We start from the raw sequence: 22,032 nt of genomic DNA, 5'->3' as shown, positions 1-22,032 counted from the left end.
GGATTCACAAAGACCTTCTACAATTCTGCTAGGTCTTCCTTTTTGTTCTATTGAAGTCCATTCCTCACAATGAATAACACACTAATCGCTTGTTGTACCTACATGTTAGTTTTCAGTGGCCAGTGAAGTAAAATGTGGTCCCTTTCACCATCAACACTGTCAAGTTTTTCACTATTGAGAAACCCTCAAAAGGACGGCATGGTGGTGCAGCGGTAGAGTTGCTGCCTGACAGCGCCAGAGACCCAGGTTCAATCCTGACTACGGGTGCTTGTCTGTACGGAGTTTGTATGTTCTCCCCGTGACCTGCGTGGGTTTTGTCCGGGTGCTCCGGTTTCCTCCCACACTCCAAAGACGTACATGTTTGTAGGTTAATTGGCTTGGTATAATTGTAGAAATGTAAAATTGTCCCTATTGTGTGTATAGGGTAGTGTTAGTGTGCAGGGATCGCTGGTCAGTGTGGCCTCGTTGGGCCGCAGGGCCTGTTTGCCCACTGGATGTCTAAATCTAAAACTACAAAACATCTGGAGAATGGAAGTCAAGAAAAGGTGTATGAATCCATCAAACAACCCAGGCTCCTGCTCCCTGTAACGGCACACCAGTTGTTTCCTATTACGGCATACCTTCGCCACACCAGTACTATCTTCCTAACCCAAACCTGTAATCTGCTGGGAAGGGAAGTGGCAGTGGCGTGATGAAGGGGGAAGGGGCAAATCTGAAGAAGAGTCTCCTCCTGAAACATCACCCATTCCTTCGCTCCAGAGATGCTGCCTGTCCCACTGAGTTACTACAACATTTTGTGTCTATCTTTGTTTTAAACCAGCATCTGCAGTTCCTCCCTACACAAACTCCTTAAACTTGCTCTCTTATCCTCCCAATTGATAAAAATAACAACCCATACATAGGTCGAGCATTCACTAGCCATCTCCTGTACTATGGGTCCACTGCTCAAGCTGAGAATTGATCCAGATCCACCTTGAACGCCTCGCAGTATCAACACCCAGCATATGGGATTCATTCCTGAGGGAATCTTCCCATTGGAGAGCCAACAAGTTCAACCCAGCTCCTTTCCGAGTTTGTTATTGTGGATAACAAATCAACCATTTGTGCATATGCCTTGACTTCAATGAATGGCTGACCAGACTCGAGGGGCTCCTTTCTCTAACATTCAGCCTGGGCGGCATGGTGATTCAGTGGTAGAGTTGCTGCCTTACAGGGCCAGAGACCCAGGTTCGATCCTGACTATGGGTGCTGTTTATACAGAGTTTGTATGTTCTCCCCATGACCTGTGTGGGTTTTCTCCGGGAGCTCCGGTTTCCTCCCACACTCCAAAAATGTACAGGTTTGCAGGCAAATTTCCTTGGTAAAATTGTAAATTGTCCCTAGTGTGTGTAGGATAGTGTTAGTGCGCAGGGATCAGTGGTTGGCGCGGACTCTGTGGGCTGAAGGGCCTGTTTCTGTGCTGTATCTCGAAACTAAACTAAACTAAACTAAGACTAACGTTCCTTCCGCTGTGACAAAAGAGCCACGTCAACTTCCTTGAAAATGATAATCAACAACTACTCACCAATCATCTTAATCCTTCCGATCTTGTCCATGAACAGGGCAGATACAATGTTCCCAGGCAACACAGCCAGCGAGCCCAGGAAACTGACCAGGTATGTGAGGAAGGCAGTTTCAGCGTCGTCGGCGAAGTCAATCTGACATCCTTCCTTGCTGTGGAGGAACGTGCTGTTTACAAATCTGCTGTGGGAAAACCTAGTCTTGAACAGATCTGGAACATAAACCAGAGTTAATGGTGTTTGAGGGGAGGAAAGAATTGCAGGTGCTTGTTTATATCGAAGATAGACACAAAATGCTGGAGTAACTCCGGTTGTTTCGGGTTGAGACCCATTCCTTCTCTCCAGAGATGCTGCATGTCCCTCTGAGTGACTCCATCATTTTGTGTCTATCTTCGATTTAATGTTGTTTGATGAGATCAAGCTTGAAAGGGTTCAGAGAAGATTTACCAGGATGTTGCCAGGACTCGAGGGGCTGAGCTATGGGGAGAGGTTGAGCGGGCTAGGGATTTATTCCTTGGAGCGCAGGTGGTTGAGGGGTGATCCTGTAGAGTTGTCGAAGATCTCGAAGGGATTGGGTAAATGCACTGTCTTTCACCCAGGTAGTGGAATCAAGAACCAGGAAAGCACTAAAGCATGTACCATCACTAGACTGAGGAATAGCATCTTCTCCTTCTGTTGCCAGACTTTGGAATGGTCGTTCCATTAGCTGAGGTACTGTTCTGCTTTTCCAATCGACCTCATTGCGGACTGCGGACTATTGCTTTCGAACTGTGAGGCTACAATACTGAGAATTATATTCTGCACTCCGATATCCTTCTCTTCACTCTACCTTTTGTACTTGTGTTTGGCTTCCATGTATTCAAGTGTAGCATGATCTGATTAGATTGGACAGCATGGTGGCGCAGCGGTAGAGTTGCTACCTTCCTGCGCTTGCCTGTGACCTGGAGACCTGTCACCGGAGACCTGTCACCGGAGACCTGGGTTCAATCCCGACTACGGGTGTTGTCTATACCGAGTTTGTACGTTCTCCCCACGACCACGTGAGTGAGCTTAGGTTCCTCCCACACTCCAAAGACGTATAGGTTTGTAGCTTAATTGGCTTGGTATAACTGCAAATTGTCCTTACTATTAGTGTGTGTGTTGGATAGTGTTAATGTGCAGGGATCGCTGGTCGGTTTGGACGCGGTGGGCCGAAGGGCCTGTTTCCACGCTGTATCTCTAAACTAAACTGATCTCTTCATATTTTCCAACTTTCCTAATCCCAGTTGGGACAGTATCCAATGTGAACCCCTGGGATATTGAAGTAGACAAATTCAAACATAAATGAGAATTAAGCAATTTTTTAAAGAACTCTTTGAGAAAGTCATAGACAAGCCAAAGAAAATTGCAATCATGTTAAACCTCTGCCAAAATATTAATTGCAGTTTGTTAAATAGAGGTGTAATCAAATTTGACTGGGAAATTATTAAATTGCAGCCATTTTAAATTAAATCAAATCTTATGCTGTGTTAATGCTTCTATAATAAAATCATTCAGACATTACTTAATAAATGGCTTTTGGTGACACTGTTAGACAATCAAGCAAACTTCTCTTCCCACTATGTGACTGCTGGCATTAACCTGCCCAATATTCAAGTTGGGGAGAGGAGTAGTATAAGTGGTAAAAGATGAACTGTTCCCAACCTTGGACCATCCTGAAAAAAGGGATCTGAGATGCGGGGAATCGAGGGTGAGAGGGTCGAGGGGAGGGGTGGGTGTTTGGGAGAAGGTGTGGAGGAAGCAAGGAGGAGAGTGAGTCGTAGCATCTGTTCCTGCGCCCAGCCATGTGGGCATGAATGCTTGTGTGCTGACATCAGTGTTAATGTCCATGTAGCAGAGCTGGTCTCTGGTTATGTTGGTTCCTCCTGCCACTGGATTAAGATCTTGTTCGGACAAGTCCATGTGGTAGCTGGGGTGCAATTGCTATCTCATATTAAATTAATGGGTAACCTCAAAGGCCGAATCTTAGAATGGAGATGAGGAGGATTTTGTTGAGAGGAATAGATCAGTTACAAGCACAGAGTCTTAATACAATACAATACAATACAATTTATTTGTTGTCATTTGAACATCATTGAGGTTCAGCTAATATGTGGTTTCTGCAGTCAAGAAAAAGAACCAAGACACAATACAATTTACACAAACATCCATCACAGTGAATCTCCTCCTCACTGTGATGGAAGGCAAAGTCTTATCTCTCCCCTGCACTCCTCATTCTCCTCCCGATGTCAGAGTCAAAGCCCCCGGCGGGCGATGGTAAGTAAGTCCCAGAGTAGGGGAATCGAGAACCAGAGAACATAGATTTAAGGTGGAGGAAAGATTTAATAGGAACATGAGGGGTGACTTTTTCACAAAAAGTATGGAACGAACTGCCAGAGGAGGTAGTTGAAACAGGGACTATTGCAATGTTTAAGAAACAATTCGACAGGTACAGAGTCTGAAGAAGGGTTTCGGCCTGAAACATTGCCTGTTTCCTTCGATCCATAGATGCTGCTGCACCCGCTGAGTTTCTCCAGCATTTTTGTGTACCTTCGACAGGTACATTGATAGGACAGGTTTAGAGGGATATGGGCCAAATGCAGGCAGGTGGGACTGGGATAGATGGGACATATTGGATGGTGTTGGCAAGTTGGATAAAAGGGCCTGTTTCCACACACAATGACTCTATGACTTTTTAGCTAGAGGGTGGTGAATCTGTGTAATTCATTGTCACAGATGGCTGTGGAGGCCAAGACATTGTGTATTCTAGAACATCAAGTTCCTCATGGACCCACATATCTTGCGCCAGTTGCAAGATAGGATCAGCCAGATATCCTTCCTAGACCATGCTCCAATGCAGATGCTGACCTGTGTTATAGAAGACTGTGCTCACAAAGGTACAATTCTTGAAGTGAGTGTTGATCGATGAAATGTCTTCAAAGTAGCAATCCTCAAACAGGGAGTCCTCAAAGGTAATAGATTTAAATTTGATCGCAATGAATCTGTAGAGAAAGAAATCGGCAATTAAGATCACCACTTTCAATGTTTTTTGACTACCGAATAGAGGAACAACAGAATAAATCACACTGGTGGCTTGGCAGCTGAATATAGTCCTGACTTATTAACAGTTGATCAGCATTATTTGTTTCTATCCCGATGGGGTGAGATGGTGGATAATTACCACCGGGTGGCGCCGCGATGGCAGCCTCACTCGTCCACAAACTCGGCGAAGATCGTGAATTAGGTTGTGAAAGTGGGACAGGGGCTTAAAGCAGCAACTCTACCGCTGCGCCACCGTGCATAGTGAACCTAATTGTTTTTATGAGCATGTTTCGATACCTCTCATAATGTTGAGCTCTGCCTCAGAGGGAGGTGGAGGCCAGTTCTCTGGATACTTTCAAGAGAGAGCTAGATAGGGCTCTTAAAGATAGCGGAGTCAGGGGATATGGGGAGAAGGCAGGAACGGGGTACTGATTGGGGATGATCACATTTGAATGGCGGTGCTAGCTCGAAGGGCCTATTGTCTATTGTCTATTGTCACACTGATTGAGTGTGCTTACCTGACATTGATGTACTCTCCCTCTATGTGAAACTGGTTCTCCAGTGTGAAGTTGAATGTGAAGTGCTCAACCCGCTCCTGGTGGAAGGTCTTCATTCTCGATTCATAGTCTTCATTTTGATAGTACTTGATCATGTCGGGGAACCACACAGTCAGTCCGTAGTAGCTGCAGAGCCCAAGATAAATATGGTTCAACATGCAGTTAAATGCATTTCATAGTCACCTGGCCCTCTCCCATGTGGCCCCATCATCATCCACTAATGGAAAAGAAACTCAAGAAACGAGAATTTTAAAGTTAAGCAGTTCTAATAGGAACTACAGAATCTAATTAGCTCCCTCGAGATTTGTCAAACATAACCAGCCTCGAAGAGGGACATAAAAAGCTGGAGTAACTCAGCGGGTCAGTCAGATTCACTCGGGGAAAGGAATAGGTGATGTTTCGGGTCAAGACCCATCTTCAAACACTTTCTTCTGAAGAAGGGTCTCAACCCAAAACGTCCCCTCTTCCTTTCTTCCAGAGATGCTGTCTGACCCGCTGAGTTACTCCAGCATCAGCAGTTCCTTCCTACACAGAGCCAACCTGGAATCATTAGTCATTCTGCATATTGGTTATCTTGTTTTATTGATGTCAACGTTGTGTGCCAAAAGATGCTTAAGTTCAAAAGCAGTGATTACCTGAAAGAAAGGGGTAGTGAGATAGTAGAAACCATTTGGACTATCGAGTCTATGCTGGCTAACAAAACAATCCCATTCCTTCAGTAATCTTCTCTGTAATCTATTCTCCCACCAACCAAAGGTAGACAAAAATGCTGGAGAAAGTCAGCGGGTGAGGCAGCATCTAGAAGAAGGGTCCCGACCCGAAACGTTACCTATTCCTTCGCTCCATAAATGCTGCCTCACCCGCTGAGTTTCTCCAGCAATTTTGTCCACCTTCGATTTTTCCAGCTCTTTCTTAAAACTACCAACCAACAACCAACATCCACCAATGATAGGGACAATTTCATATTTGGTTTACTTAATCTACTGACCCATACGTATTTGGGATGGGGGAGGAATCTGGAGCACTCAGAGGACACTCATGCAGTCACAGGGAGACTGCTGGAGGTCGGGATTGAACCCAGAGCATTGATGGTGTGAGAGAGCATCTTGGCTAGCTATGCAATCTCCAAATAAGTGATCATTGGGATTCTTAACTCAAGCACTCCCCTATCATCTATACTGTGGTGAATTCTTCTCCAAATGTTCATTAAAATGAAAGAATTGTGGACACAGCCCAGACCATCACATAAGCCAACCACTCTTCCATTGACTCCATTTACACCTCACGCTGCCTCGGCAAGGCCAGCAGCATAATCAAGGACGAGTCGCATCCTGGCCACTCCCTCTTCTCCCCTCTCCTTATCAGGTAAGAGGTATAGAAGTGTGAAAACACACACCTCCATGTTCAGGAACAGTTTCTTCCCAGCTGTTCAGCCAACTGGACCATCCTACCAACAACGAGAGAGCAGTCCTGAGCTATTATCTACCTCATTGGAGACCCTTGGACTATCTTTGATCAGATTTTACTGGACTTTATCTTGCACTAAACGCTATTCACTTATTCATCGTGCATCTGTACACTGCGGACGGATTGATTGTAATCATGTATTGTCTTTCGGTGACAGGTTAGCATGCAACAAAAGATTTTTATTGTGCCTCGGTACACACGACAATGAACTAAACTAAACTAATTATGGTGGGGAGATTTCAACTGACTACCTAGAAGGAGGTTGAAGCTGTGAATTGAGCCATCCAGTTGCGACCGTCAAGGCTACCAATTGAACCTGGGTCTCTGGCACTGCAAGGGCTGTAAGGCAGCATCTCTCCCACTGCGCCACTGTGCCACCCTGTTAGCAGTCTCTTTTGGCAGTTGCCATCAGCAAATTAGAAAGGAGCAGTTTTGCCCACGAGGGAGTGTATCTTTTGGTGATTGAAACCAGCAAAGCAACAGAAATCACAGGGTTAATTGTGCAACTGCAGCTGAAACCCAGGCCTGTTGAAATTAATGGCATCAGATTCGAGTGTGAGCTCAGTCTCTTTTCTGCAACATTTTAATTGAAAAGATTCTTTAGAGCTTTGGAATTTAAATGGATGGTTAATTCACAAATCTTCCTTTATTATGCAATCCGCCCCACTGATTCTGATATTAACCAATGCCTTTTATTATGAACTTTTAGAATTTAACAACTTGAATATTTTATGTGGACATTGTGCCATTTTCTTTCCTGCACAGAATACGATCATAGCATCAGAGAATTTTATAGAAGACTAGACCCGTTGGGCCTGCTCCTCCAATGCTCCCGTTCACTACCCGTAGCCCCCAATTGCACTTGCCCTACGTGTTGCAATAGCAATTCACCCTCCCCCTCCTGTGAGGTGAAAAGTTCAGAGTGTTCCTGTGTCGCAACATTGGATCAAAGTGTGTTGGAAGCTGGCAGGAATGATTTTAACAGTAAAAATCTTGTGAAAGTTGGCATTTTTAAAGCTTTAATCGCGAATAACGTCAAATATGGGATGAAATCTTCAGTGAAGCTAATCACTGCTAATCGAGCCATTGTGACATCATCAGTTGAAACTGGTCCTTTAAAATCCAAAGTATTTTGATTTTTTAAAACTTTAATCAGTAATATGTTGAGAAATAGAGCATAAAATGTTCAGTGAAGGCGACTTTTGCCCAGAAGGGAAAAATTTGAATCAGAATATTTAAAAATCTTGTGAAAGTTGGCATTTTTAAAGCTTTAATCACGAATAACGTGAGATATAGGATGACATCTTCAGTGAAGCTGATCACTGCTGGCCGAGCCATTGTGATGTCATCAGTGAAAGCTGGTTGTTTTAAATTCAAAGTCTTTTGATGTTTTTAAACTTCTTACTTACTTTTAATCAGCAATAAGTCGAGAAATAAAGCATAAAATGTTCAGTGAAGGTGAGGGGAACAATCTCGATCAGAATATGTAAAAATGTAACATACAAGATCAGACTTTTAATAAGTACTAGACCAAGTGCAGACCCAGAATGCACCCATTCCCTACCCGTAGCCCCCATGGGAGGCGTGGTCTTCCAACTCAAGCCATTCCCGAATGTGTGGTATATCTGAGTGCTCTTTTAAAACTGTGTTTAAAGGAGCAATTGAGACTGATGTCCAATTCCCACCACTCCCTGAATGACACAAATATTTCCTCAAAGCTGCTTTAATCCGACCATGTTGTCTCCACGTTCTTTGTCTGTTTTGCTGCATGTTACAGGTTCTTTCTATCCATCTTACATCATGATTTCAAAACCCTTCACATTCAATAGTCAATAGATAATAGACAATAGACAATAGGTGCAGGAGTAGGCCATTTGGCCCTTTGAGTCAGCACCGCCATTCAATGTGATCACCCCCAAATAGTACCCCGTTCCTGCCTTCTCCCCATATCCCCTGACTCTGCTATCTAGCTCTCTCTTGAAAGCTCTCTTCTAACCATAAACTGAAAGACAACCTTCTCCTGGATATCCTATTGGATCTCCTGGTGGCCAATGCATATTTATGGTCTCTTAGTTCTCGCCTCAAATGGAAACATTTTCCTAGAGGACTTCCTATTAAAACCTTTCATTGCCTTGTAGACTTCTGTTAGACCCACCCATCGGTCTATTTTTTCCTATTTTGGTTGATGGGGTAAATGGGAGTAGACTCATGGTGCGGAATCGTTCTTCCAGTACTTGATGCAAATATTAATTGGCTCAATGAGTCAAAAAACTTCACCAAGAGATAAAGCTAAACAACTTCTCACATTAAATATTTAGTCTTTAGCCTTTACTTTAGACCTTAAGAGCTGCAGCAAGGAAACAAGCCCTGCAGACCACCAAGTCCACGCCAACCAGTGGTCCTATGCACTCGGGACAATTTACAATTGTTTTACCAAAGTGCTATTAACCAACAAACCCGCACCGACCAATGATCCCTGCACATTAACACTACCCTACACACACTAGGGAATATTTTTACATTTGCACCAAGCCAATTAACCTACAAACCTGTACGTCTTAGGAGAAAATCAAAGCACCCGGAGTAAATCCACGCGGTCACATGGAGAGCACATGAACTTTGTACAGACTTAGTGAGGATCGAACCCGGGTCTCTGGCACTGTAAGGCAGTAACTCTACCGCTGCGCTACCGTGTCACCACTAGGCTCTGATTAACACTAACCTGAAGGACAAGGTAAACCAAACCACTGCCAAGAATAGAGTTGTCATCCGGTATTTGGGTAAAAAGCAAAGCAACATGTTCTGCCAGATCTGCAAACAGACAGAACATCAAATGTTAGACAACTACCCGTAGATATTCAAAGCAAATTGCTGCAGATTCTCGTGTTACTCAGAAGGTCATTTATCGAATATTGCCTACTCCCCGACACAACTCGACGGGATCCAATTAAACATGTTGGGATTGAGTCAACTTCGGTTACAAAAATACAAAAAGAACCGGGAAAATCGGACACCGAATAGTGGAGAGTGAAGACATTCTCCTTCGATCTTCCTTCGACCTCCCTTCGACGATGATGAAGACTATCTACGGCTACCTTCGACTACCCTCGATTACCTACGACTAACATGCCGTCCTACTATGACCTACTACGACTAAACCTACGAGTAAAAAAAGTATCAGTTTTTTCCATGGCGACCTTTTTTTACTCGTGGGCATTTTTTAACATATTGAAAGCCTAGCGGAGACCACTCTTGAGCATGAAGGAGAGTTACGAAGACCTCCTACGACCTTGTATCGACCATGCTGCGAGTATGAGTCGATGGCAAACTCGCCAGAACTCGCAGATTAGGTTGCCCAAGTGGGACAGGCCCTTAACTCTGACTTTTCTTTTAACACTAAACTTTTCCCAGTTCTGGTAGAAGATTATCAACCTCTGTTTCCCCCACTATTGATGCTGCCTGACTTGCCGAATACTTACAACATTTTCAGTTTTAAATCATGCTATGTTAGTTTAGTTTAAAGATACAGCGCTGAAGACACCTAGAAACATAGAAACATAGGTGAAGGAAAAGGCCATTCGGCCCTTTGAGCCAGCACCGCCATTCATTATGATCATGGCTGATCATCTAAAATCAGTACCCCGTTCCTGCTTTTTCCCCACTTGGGATTTGGGCCTAACTATGGTCACATGAACTTCAGTCTACCACCATGGTGGGAGATGGAGGACCTGCTTCATGCCAGTGATAAGTCAATGCTTTCACTTGGCAGAGTGTGACATTTACCCATGTATGTAATGGGGCTCTCCATTTATCATTCCACCCTCATATGAGTGTTGACAATGGTTCACAGTGTCGGAGAGTGTTTGATTCATACAGACCTGCTTCACCACAGTCGTAATCCTGACCAGCCAGCGCTGAAACCAAGTTCCAGTTGAGCTCTGAATCTCAATGAATTCATCCATTTGCATCGGGGTTTTTATATGGGAGACCTGGAATAGATAAGATTCTTGATGTATTGGCGTTGATCTTCTGCCATCCTTCCCCTCCCATTTCATCATCCCCTCAAATCACAGAAGCATTGACATGTCAGGCAAGTATTTCGTGAAGTGATAATAGTCAGGTTTCCACTGACGGACTGACCTACACTTGGCAGGTTGGGGATGAGAGAGGGTGTGAGAGAAATAGAGGGAAACTGAGATGCAGGGAAGGGAATGAGGAGAAATCAGGAAAGAAGGTTCAGAGGAAGATGTCGAGAGAGAGAGAAGCAAGGTGGATATGAGGAAGAACAAAGGGGAGGAAGAGCTGGGTTGGTTGGTGGACAGGTGCGAGTGGCTAGAGGGAGAGAGGAGCAGGGCAGGGCAGTGTTGGATGGAAGGCAACTCATCTCAAGCCATTCCTCTAGCATATTAAAAAAAAATACTGTTCTCAATAACGCACTTGTTTAGTTGAAAGGTGCAGCAAAGTATAACAGGCTCTTTGTCCCAACAAGTCCACACCGACCATTCACACTCGTTCTCCGTTATCACATTTTTGCACCCACTCTACACAAGGAACAATTTAGAGAGGCCAATAGCCTACAAACCCATCTTTGGGAAGTGGGAGGAAACAGGAGTATCTGGAGGAAACCCATGCGGTCTCAGGGAGAACGGGCGAACTCCACAAAAGCAAAACCTGAGGTCAGGATCGAACCCGGGCCGCTCGCTCGGTGAGGCAGCAACTCCACCTGCTACGCCACTGTGCCGCCAGAGAGTGGCGCCATATTGAGATTGCTTTATTGAGATCATTTTCAGCTCACCGTGAAGACGGCCTCTGGATGACCCTTAGCTCTCATGTTTGTGTCATAAATCTTCTTTAAAACCATCCAGGCTTCATCGTGCTTCCCGACCTATGAAACAGAAAAATAATAAAACATTCACTTTAGAAACCTGAATTATCACAGCCGAGAGAGAGGTTTGAAAACTCAGGGACAGATTCTTCCCAGCTGTTATCAGGCAACTGAATCATCCGCTCACCATCTAGAGAGCGTTCCTGACCCACTATCGACCTCAATGGAGACCCTCGGACTATCTTTAATCAGACTTTACTGGACTTTATTTTGCACCAAACATTATTCCCTTTATCCTGTGTCTGTACGGTGCGAACGGCGTGATTGTACTTGTAGATTAGCTATTTCCTACTAGCCAATTATTGTGCTTGTTAGTAGTAGCCCCGCCTAGTATGTGCTTTATAATATCGAGAAGTCCTTTATGCTAGTTAGCGGCAGTAGCAGCTCGGAGCTGTAACATCTGCAGATCCTGTGCTGTTAGTGATTTAATAAATATGTGTTGTATCTTAATGTGTGTTCAAGTCACATCATTACATGGTGTCAGAGGTGGGATTCGAACCCACACCTCCAATTGGAGACCAGTATTCATTTTTAGTTTTTACGCTGGCTGGATAGCACATAACAAAAGAGCTTTTCACTGTACCTCATTACATGTGACAATAAACTAAACTAAACTACCTTGTTATTGTTTTTGGGATTACCCACATCTTGCCGTTTCCAGTTCCCGCTCATCCTCAGACTTTATTGACATCGTTGACCTTAAGAAAGAGACCCTGCAAAACCAGTCTCTCCTTTTCAGTCAACCCTTCCAATGCCGGTAACATCCTCATGAATCTTTCTTTTTCCCCCTTTTTCAGTTTAATTACATCTTTCCCTGATCAGGTGACTAGAACCATATACAATATTTCAGATGCGGCCTTAGTAACTTCTTGTACAGCTGTAACATGATGTCCCATCTCCGGTGCTCATTACACTAAGGACGGAAGTGTGCCAAACACCTTCTTCACCACCTTATCTACCTACCAAGAGCTGTGCAGCAGCGGAAAAGGCACTTTGGCCCATCTTGTCCATGCTGACCAAGTTAGAGTCCCATCTGCCTGCATTTGGCCCATATACCTCTGAACCTTTCCGATCTATATATATGTCCAAATGCCTTTTAAAAGTCACAATCTTCTGCCATCCTTCCCCTCCCATTTCAACAGAATAACAAAAGAACGCAAGCTTCCTAAGGCTTCATCTGGCCACCAGTTCTGGATACCGATTGCCCTCTGAGTAAAACAAGTTGGCCCTGAGGTTACTCTTACATCTCACCCTTCTCATCTTAATACTATGGTCTCTAATTTCCCTGGGAAAAAAATACTGTGAGCGTTTCACTTTATCCATGCCTCTCATGCTCTTGTACACTTTGGTTAGATCAGCCCACAGCCTCCTGCGCTGCAAAGGGGAAATGTCCCAGTCAATTCAACCTCTCCCTAGAACTCCTGCCCACAAGCCCAGATAACCTCCTCATGAATCTCTCCTGCACCATTTCCAACTTAATGACATCCTTCCTCCAGCTGGGCGACCAGAACTACACACAATCACCATACAATGCCCATTAAAATATTTCTCCAGGCACAGACCATCATCACCCTGCATGTATTGAGTATATTTTGTTGTTCACCACAGATGCACGAGGTGAGTGAAAGATTCCAAGGTTTAAACAAATCTATAGTGGGTTAGACTGGCTCTGTTCGAGATCAGTGCAGTAGATACAGTTTGCATTGTGCTCACCTCCAGTAAGTAGCGTGGGCTCTCCGGCATGAACATAAGACCAAGGAGGGAAGAGAGGGAAGGCAGAGCACACACAACGACAAACAGGCGCCAACTGTGGAATTGGAAAGATGAACCCATGCTGAATCCCCAGCCTGTAACAAATAGAACAATATGTAAAGCCACAGTGACACCTGTGCCAACTTACGTTAAAGAATAGTGTGGAGACAAGTTCTCTATCCATTGATAAGGTTTTCCTTTACATCGGACCTACTCCCTTTCTTGGGAATACTGATATGGAGCTCCGCAGACTGTAGCCGACCTTCTCCATGTCGTTTAGTTTAGAGATACAGCATACAGACAGGCCCTTCAGCCCACAGTCCATACTAACCAGCAATCACCCAAACACTAGGTCAGACCGAACGCCACAGGAGATCATTCTTCCCTGTGGCTATCAAACTTTACAACTCCTCGCCCTTCTATTGTGGGGTGGATTGAGACTGACTCAGAAAGAACACCTTAACTTTTGCGTCAGGAAAATATCTTGATGTAGGGTAATGCTCTTGCACAAGTGAGGGGAGCACTCTTTTCAGTGTGTGTGAGGCTTATCACACTGAGGCCATTGGGTTGGGACTTCTGAGTGTATCAGACACAAATGCTGGAGTAGTCAATGAGTCTTTTATGGAGCTGGTCGGGATGAGCCATGGCAAGGACCCTTGCATCAATCTACCGACCCTTTTTGCAATCCCACAATCAGCAAAGAGGTGGGCAACCATCTCCTCGCCACATGTCTGAAAGAACTGCAGATGTTGGTTTAAATCGAAGGTAGACACAAAATGCCGGACTAACTCAGCGGGACAGGCAGCATCTCTGGGGAGAAGGAATGGGGACGTTTTGAGTCGAGAAGTCTGAAGAAGGGTCTCAACCTGAAACGTTACCCATTCCTTCTCTCCAGAGATGCTGCCTGTCTCGCTGTGTTACTCCAGCTTTTTGCATCTCCTCGCCATAGCAGTCAGACTGAGGGCAGAGTGCATCGGTAGTACATGATGGGCCGAAGGGCCTGTATCTCAAAACAATACTAAACTAAACATTGATCTAGTATGAATGGGTGACTGATGGTCTGGCATGGACTTGGTGGGCCGAAGGGCCTGTTTCCATACTGTATCTCTGAACTAAATCTAGCTAGAAATAGATTTCGGTTGTAGAATAGACAAGGGCCATGAGACCTCCTCCTGCTTCTATTGCTTAACTTATTATCACTCAGAAGTGGGGCTGTCGAGAAAATACTTGATTCTGCCTCATCTCAAGCAACACGTATAGATTCTCACTCAACTAAGTTTTATTAAACCAGGAAAATGTAACTGCATGGGTCTGTGAGTTCAGGACATGCTCCAGATCTTCACTGTGATTTGTCTTCAAACTGTTGCAATAACAGGAACAGCTGACTATCAATGATGCTTTGAATGTGCATTTAATCAAATTAAAAAATCATGCAAACCAGCACTAAACATGCCCAAAGCACTATAAATAATGTGCAGCAGCTATCAAATCAGTAGCAACATCTTTGGAAATGATTTAATTCTGCCAACAAGAGAATTCTGTCCTGTTGGGGCTGGAGTCCACGTAACTGCGTTCGGAAGCGAGCCAATCTCTCCCATCAGTTACATCTGAATCCATGGTCTAGAAATGGTGCTGCTTCCCCAGCCATCTGCTGCAAAGACTTGTACATCCACATAAACTTTACAACCAAAGTAAAGGCCATTTAGATTAGCCGGCAATGTGTTGTCGTCTGAGTGTAGCGCCTTGTGGACATTCTGCATTAAGGGCCTGTCCCACTTAGGAGTCTTTTTAGGCGAGTGCAGGAGACTCTGCGCTCGTCACATGATTGCCACATGGTTGCCACACGTTCGCTGGTGGTCTCTGGTGAGTCTCCTTCATGGTCGCGAGGAGTTCCCGCATTCTGGGAACTAGTCGCGGCCTCAGTATGGTCGCCCGCAAATTTTTCAACATATTGAACATTTTTCTGCGGCCAAAAATTGGTCGCCATGGAGAAAATCGATCATCCTGTAGTCGTAGGTGCAGCTGTAGTGGGGTCGCCATGTAGTTGTGGGTAGTCGAGGGAGTCGTAGATAGTTTTAGTTAATCGCCTTTGCTGACCGGGCATTTTCATTGGCTCATTAGGGGAAAAAAACGTAAGCAAGAACCAAGGAAAACCGACCGGTGAATTTCTGACCGCGCTCCCCCGCTTTCCCTGGCCCCCGCCTTTGCGATGCGTTGTGTGTGTGTGTGTGTGTGTGTGTGTGTGTGTGTGTGTGTGTGTGTGTGTGTGTGTGTGTGTGTGTGTGTGTGTGTGTGTGTGTGTGTGTGTGTGTGTGTGTGTGTGTGGTGTGTGTGTGTGTGTGTGTGTGTGTGTGTGTGTGTGTGTGTGTGTGTGTGTGTGTGTGTGTGTGTGTGTGTGTGTGTGTGTGTGTGTGTGTGTGTGTGTGTGTGTGTGTGTGTGTTCCTCTCTGACAGTCACCATTTCAGTTCCCGGTTTTGCCAGGCGATGGCCGGCAACTTGACAGTCGCCGGCAGTCCGCTGAAAAATCACCTAAGTGGGACAGGCCCTTGAGAGTCACAGAGTCAGAGACGTGTACAACGTGGAAACAGGCCCTTCGGCCCAACATGTTCATGCCAACCAAGATGGCAGCCTGGCTTCATTCCAGTTGCCTGTATTTGACCTCCAGCCCTCTAAACCTTTCCTATCTATATATCTGTCTCAATGTCTTTTAAGTGTTGTAATTCTCTCCACTTCCATTGCCCTCTGACAGATTGTTCCAAATATGAACTACCCTCTGAGTAAAAAAGTTGCCTCTGAGGTTACTCCTAAATCCTTCCTCTCTCACCTTAAGCATATACCCTCGAGTTTTAGAATTCCTTACCCCAGGAAGAAAGACTGTGATCATTCATTTTACCCATGCCCTCGTTGTCTTGTGCACCTCAGTAAGGTCACCCCTCAGGCTCCTATGCTCCAAAGAAAACCACCACAGCTTATGCAGCTTCTCCCTATAATTCGAACCTACAATTCCCTGTAATGAGTTGTGAATCTCCTCTGTATCCTCTCCAACAGAGAGCAACATAGAGAGTCTTACAGCGTAGAAACAGGCCCTTCGGCCCAACTTGCCCATGCCGACCAACATATCTCATCTGCACTAGTCCCACCCGCCTGCTTTTCACCCATATCCTTCTAAACCTATCCTATCCATGTACCTATTTAAATGCTTTTTAAACGTTGAGTTAGTACATGCCTCAACTACCTCCTCCGGCAGCTTGTTCCATACACCCACCATTCTTTGTGTAAAAAAAGTTGCCCCTCAGGTTCCTATTAAATCTTTCCCCCCTCACCTTAAACCTATGTCCTCTATTCTCAATTCCCCAACTCTGGGCAAAATATCTGTGCGTTTTCAAGGGATCAAAACTCATCAAGGCTACCAAATTGAACCTTTTAATATGTGTTACCTCTCGTGCAAAGTGAACACCACCCTAACTTGTCTGAAGAAGGGTTTCGGCCCGAAACGTCGCCTATTTCCTTTGCTCCATAGATGCTGCTGCACCCGCTGAGTTTCTCCAGCAATTTTGTGTACCTACCACCCTAACCATTGCTGTTTGTGGGATCTGGCTATAGCTAAGTTGCCCACCATGATTCCCATTTGGAAGCTGAAACAATTACTTTATGGATACTCAAATGACCACGAAGTACATTAGTACATTCCAAGATTGTGGAAATATACTTCATACAGGATAAACATTACTTGATGAGACTAATATTTGAATAATTAACCATGAGAAATCAATTAAATTTGATTATGCCATCTGCACACCACTTGCAAAATCCACTTCTGCAGACTTCAATTGGATCGAACTTCAGAAGAGGAGAGCACTCCATCGCTGCTAATAGAATATTGAGTGCAAAATGGTTTCTAATGTCGCCATCAGGAGCAGACACCCAGACAGGGACAAGAAATGTTCTCTGCAAAGCTTCAATGTTCAATGGTACTTTAGTGTAACTTTACCAAAGCACAGTCACTTTCTTTTTTTGCATACGATTCAGTGACAATCCTACAACACACCAGGCACAAATAAGAGTGTAAGTTAGCAGACCACACTGAGTCTGTTTTAGGTGCCATCTTGTGCGTCTCAAGTCCAAATCTTTTTAAAAAGTTGTTAGTCTGAACTTGGCCATAAAGGCACGTTGTCCCATTGTCAAAGGTCACAATGGGATCTTTTATTCTTCATGTTTAATGTTTTATGTGTCATTCCCAACTGTTGCTGTATGTCATATTGTCATTTGTGGTGGGAGATTGCAAACCTCACGTGGTCCGCCCTGTTTCAACGAATGCATTCAACCCGGCGCGCACAATCAAATAAGATCAAATAGAACAAGTTGTCCTACAACTTTAGGCTGCGCACACCATACGCAAGAAGAAGAAGATGTTGTCACTTGCGGGTGGAGCACCAAGGCAAATTCCTTGTATGTGAATCCTTGGCCAATAAACTTATTCATTCATTCATTCACTTTCAGTGGACTTTAGACTTTAGACATACAGCGCAGAAACAGGCCCTTCGGTGTACCGATTCCACGTTGAACAATGATCACCCCTTACACTGGCACCATCCTACACACAAGGGACAATTTACAATCTTACTGAAGCCAATTAACCAATTAACCTGTACGTCTTTGGAGGTTGAGAGGAACTTGAAGCACTTGGAGGAAACACACGCGGTCACAAGGTGAATGTACTAACTCGGCACAGAAAGTACCCGTAGTCAGGATCGAACCCGGGCCTCTGGCGCTGTAAGGCAGCAACTCTACAGCTGCGCCACCCTGCCGCTCAAGTAAAAATATGAGATAGTGCTGACACAATGTCACTTGCAGTAACCATCTACAATGTTGCTACTCTAAGCGCTGGTGCTCATTGCAATGGGAAGCCAAACATCCTTCTACCACACAGCCTATTAATATTGAACTATATGATCCTGGCTTAGTGAACGCTTGCTTCATCTGGTCTGCAGGCACTGTAGATTTAAAGATTTAACCTGATTTAACTTAATCCAACTAATATTATGTTTGGCCTCCAACTGGTTTAATTTGGGTTCTTGCAACTGCCAGGAAGGTGTTCCTTCTAAATTGTGCTGGATTCAAGGATAAGAACCACACATAGGATTGTCACACAGAAGGCTGTGGGTATATGAAACAATCTGCCAGAGGAAGTAGCTGAGGCAGGTAGTACAATAATATTGAAGGAGCATTTATTTAAGCAGGTACATAGATCGGAAATATTTTGAGGGGTATGGATCAAACATGAGAAACATCTTGGACAGCATGGATGAGTTGGGCTGAAGGGTCTGTTTCCAGGCTGTATGAATCTATGAGTATGATTCTATAACTGGAGCTGGACAGCATAATATGACCCCCCCATCACCATTTAACACCACAATTAAGTGAAACATCAAGAAGCTGTTTCTTTGAGAGCATAGACATTGTTTTTGCACAAACATTGTGGGCCGTGCTGTTAGTTTAGTTTAGTTTAATTTAGAGATACAGCGCAGAAACAGGCCCTTCGGCCCACCTTGTCCATGCCAACCAGCGAGATCCCGCACACTAATGCCCCTGTCCCACTTAGGAAACCTGAACGGAAACCTCTGGAGACTTTGCGCCCCACCCAAGGTTTCCGTGCGGTTCCTGCGGCATAACACTATCCTACACACACCAAGCACAATTTACACATACATCAACCCAAATAACCTACAAACCTGTAAGTCTATGGAATGTTGGAAGAAACCAGAGAAAACCCACGCAGGTCACAGGGAGAGTGTACAAACTTCGTAAAGACAGCGCCTGGACTTAGGATCAAACCCGGGTCTCTGGCGCTGTAAGGCAGCAACTCTACCGCTGCGCCACCGTGCTGCCCTGTTCGATGATTTTATATCAGCTTATAAACTATTGCCTGCTGCACTGTCTGATTTTGGTTCCTATTTTAGTCAGCTCACCAAGCTTAAGCTGAATTGGGATTCAGTTTGCTTTCTTACGATTAGAGTTTATTGTTCAGTGTTAAAGAGTTAAATCCTGTTTGTTATCAAGATGTTTGGGGAGTTTGAGGTGTTGCAGTGTGGTTTACTGCTTGCTGTCTAGTGATATTGCCGCTGCATGTGAGATAGATTGCCAGGCAGGTTTGTGTAAGAATGAGTGAATGTCAGTTCAAGGTGAAGAACAATTGGCATCTGTTGTTTTGAAGGAACGACATTCTTTCTGTTTACTGTTCACAGTAACAGTTGGTACAACATGATTAATCATCACAAGAAAACAGGTATAAATATCTCAAAAGACTTACTAAATCAAAGAAGAAAGCAAGATGTTTGAATCGTATACAACTAGAGGCTGTTAGTTAAAGACTGTTGTTCAGGTCATGGTTTTATAGGCAAGGTGTGTTTACATCAATGAGGGTACGAAAGTGATTGCAAAGGTTGAAACAAAGAACTGCAGATGCTGGTTTATACCAAAGATATAATAGAGAGATAAATAGCCAAATAAATAACCAAAGATAAATAGAGAGAGTACAGAGGAGATTTACTAGAATGTTGCCTGGGTTTCAGCAACTATGTTACAGAGAAAGGTTGAACAAGTTAGGGCTTTATTCTTTGGAGCGCAGAAGGTTAAGGGGGGACTTGATAGAGGTTTTTTTAAATGATGAGAGGGATAGACAGAGTTGACGTGGAAAAGCTTTTCCCACTGAGAGGAGGGAAGATTCAAACAAGGGGACATGACTTGAGAATTAAGGGACTGAAGTTTAGGGGTAACATGAGGGGGAACTTCTTTACTCAGAGAGTGGTAGCTGTGTGGAATGAGCTTCCAGTGAAGGTGGTGGAGGCAGGTTCGTTTTTATCATTTAAAAATAAATTGGATAGTTATATGGACGGGAAGGGAATGGAGGGTTATGGTCTGAGCGCAGGTATATGGGACTAGGGGAGATTATGTGTTCGGCACGGACTAGAAGGGTCGAGATGGCCTGTTTCCGTGCTGTAATTGTTATATGGTTATATGGTTATATATACACAAAGGGCTGAGGTAACTCAGCGGGTCAGGCAGCATGTCTGGAGTGTGTAGGGGAGGACTAGTTTACGGGTGATCGATGGTGGGCACAGATTCAGTGGGCCGAACGGCCTGTTTCCACACTCTATCTCTGAACTAAACCCCACCAGGAGATGGCTACTGACTTGATACATCATCTATCCTTTGTCACCAGATATGCTGCCTGACCCGCTGCGTTACTCCAGCCCTTTGTGTCTATCTTTGATTGAAACAGTTGTTCATAGCTCTGGAGAATTTTAGCTCTGAGGAAAGGTTCACTGGGCTTAGATTATTTCTTCTGGAACAGAGAACGTTGAAAGCAAGCGTAAATGAAAGAGTGAATGGGAAGGAATATTTCCCTCAGCAGATAGGCCATTAGTTGAAGGGCATAGATTTGTAATTGGTAAAGTGAGAGACGAGGAAAATATTTTTTTTATCTGAGGATGGTGAGAAGTTGGAAATTACTGACTTAAAAATGAAACGTGATGGGGAGGAAAAAAAATATACTTGATGTCCTGGCTGTGGACCCAGCGATAGGAAATGGGATGGCATTTGATGGAGACGATGGGCTGAATGGCCTGCTACTGTGCCATAAATTGTGGTTCTATGCAATTGGAAAATAATAGCAAGGCAGTCAATTCTCCAACTGAGAAAATCAACACAATATCATTTACATCTCCATGTCTCTACTGCTGGATTATTATGAGGGGTGATTTTGCTGATTGCATTTTGCAGAGAGGATAGATTGGATTTCGAAAGCAGGGTAGGAGAAGGGCAAATGGCAACATTATTATACAAGAGCTAGGGAGAGTAAACTAGGAGCAGCTGATGAAGGTTACGTTTACTTCAGACAGGTGGGAGTCATTCCAAGACGGGCTGATCGGAGTTCAGGTTTTGGCATGTTCTAGTAAGGACGAGGGTTGCCAACTGTCCCGTATTAGCCGGGACATCCTGAATCTTGGGCTATATTGGTTTCTCCCGTACGGGACCGCCCTTGTCCCGTATTTGACTGCTACTACTCGGGTCGAGGGGACTGTCGGGTCGGAACGCCGCGTCCGGCCCCGCCTCGCCCGTCCCGACGTAGTGCAGCCAATGGAGTGCAGCAGCAGAGCCTCGCCCGTGGCCCCGTCGGTCGGCAGCCCGGCCAGCTGTCCAACCTTCGGACCTGCGCTTACTGCCGATGCCACCACCCCATTCCCTTGCCAATGATCATCGGTTCATGAGTTGGATGGGGAGCCGGACTCTGCGCAAGGGCCAAAACGCCTCGGCTGGCCCGCCAGCTGGGCTTTGTGTGCAGTCCAACACCCGGGCCAACTCATCATTCACCCAGCCATGGTCGAGTTGGTCAACAAATTGCCGTTGGGAATTTGTTCTGTATTTTGATCTTTTGTCCCTTATTTGGGGGTGAGAAAGTTGGCGACCCTAGATACGGATAATGAGAAAGCTTGCGCATTTAGTCAAAAAAGGAAAAGACAGAGGAAAAGGAAGCATATGTAAGGTTTAGGAAGGTGAAATCAGATGGGGGACTTTGAGGAATATAAAGGAAGCAGGAAATAACTCAAGCAGGGAATTGGGAATATGGAAGGGGCCATGGAATATCATTGGCAAGGGAATCTCAACCAGTATTCAACCAGTTTTAGTGTGTATCTATATAAGGCAGCACCTCATAGAGCTACTGCCTCACAGTATCAGCCACCCAGGTTT

General features: G+C 44.7%; 1 protein-coding gene across 1 annotated transcript in view; it reads right to left on the bottom strand.

Moving 5' to 3' along the window:
* The window catches only part of LOC129712759 (synaptic vesicle glycoprotein 2B-like), a 135,232-nt gene that overhangs the window by 7,684 nt on the left and 105,516 nt on the right, over positions 1–22,032 (bottom strand). Inside the window, exons 5-11 of the mRNA XM_055661469.1 lie at positions 13,242–13,375; positions 11,439–11,528; positions 10,522–10,632; positions 9,366–9,454; positions 5,138–5,302; positions 4,446–4,579; positions 1,565–1,771 (exon numbers count right to left, since the gene is read on the bottom strand). Of these exons, the coding sequence (XP_055517444.1) occupies positions 1,565–1,771; positions 4,446–4,579; positions 5,138–5,302; positions 9,366–9,454; positions 10,522–10,632; positions 11,439–11,528; positions 13,242–13,375 (930 nt within the window). The remainder of the gene's footprint in view (positions 1–1,564; positions 1,772–4,445; positions 4,580–5,137; positions 5,303–9,365; positions 9,455–10,521; positions 10,633–11,438; positions 11,529–13,241; positions 13,376–22,032) is intronic.

Source organism: Leucoraja erinacea, chromosome 33 (assembly GCF_028641065.1).
Source record: "Leucoraja erinacea ecotype New England chromosome 33, Leri_hhj_1, whole genome shotgun sequence".
NCBI lineage: Eukaryota > Metazoa > Chordata > Chondrichthyes > Rajiformes > Rajidae > Leucoraja > Leucoraja erinaceus.
Note: the sequence above shows the minus strand (reverse complement) of the source record. Positions and strands in the feature narration are given on the sequence as shown.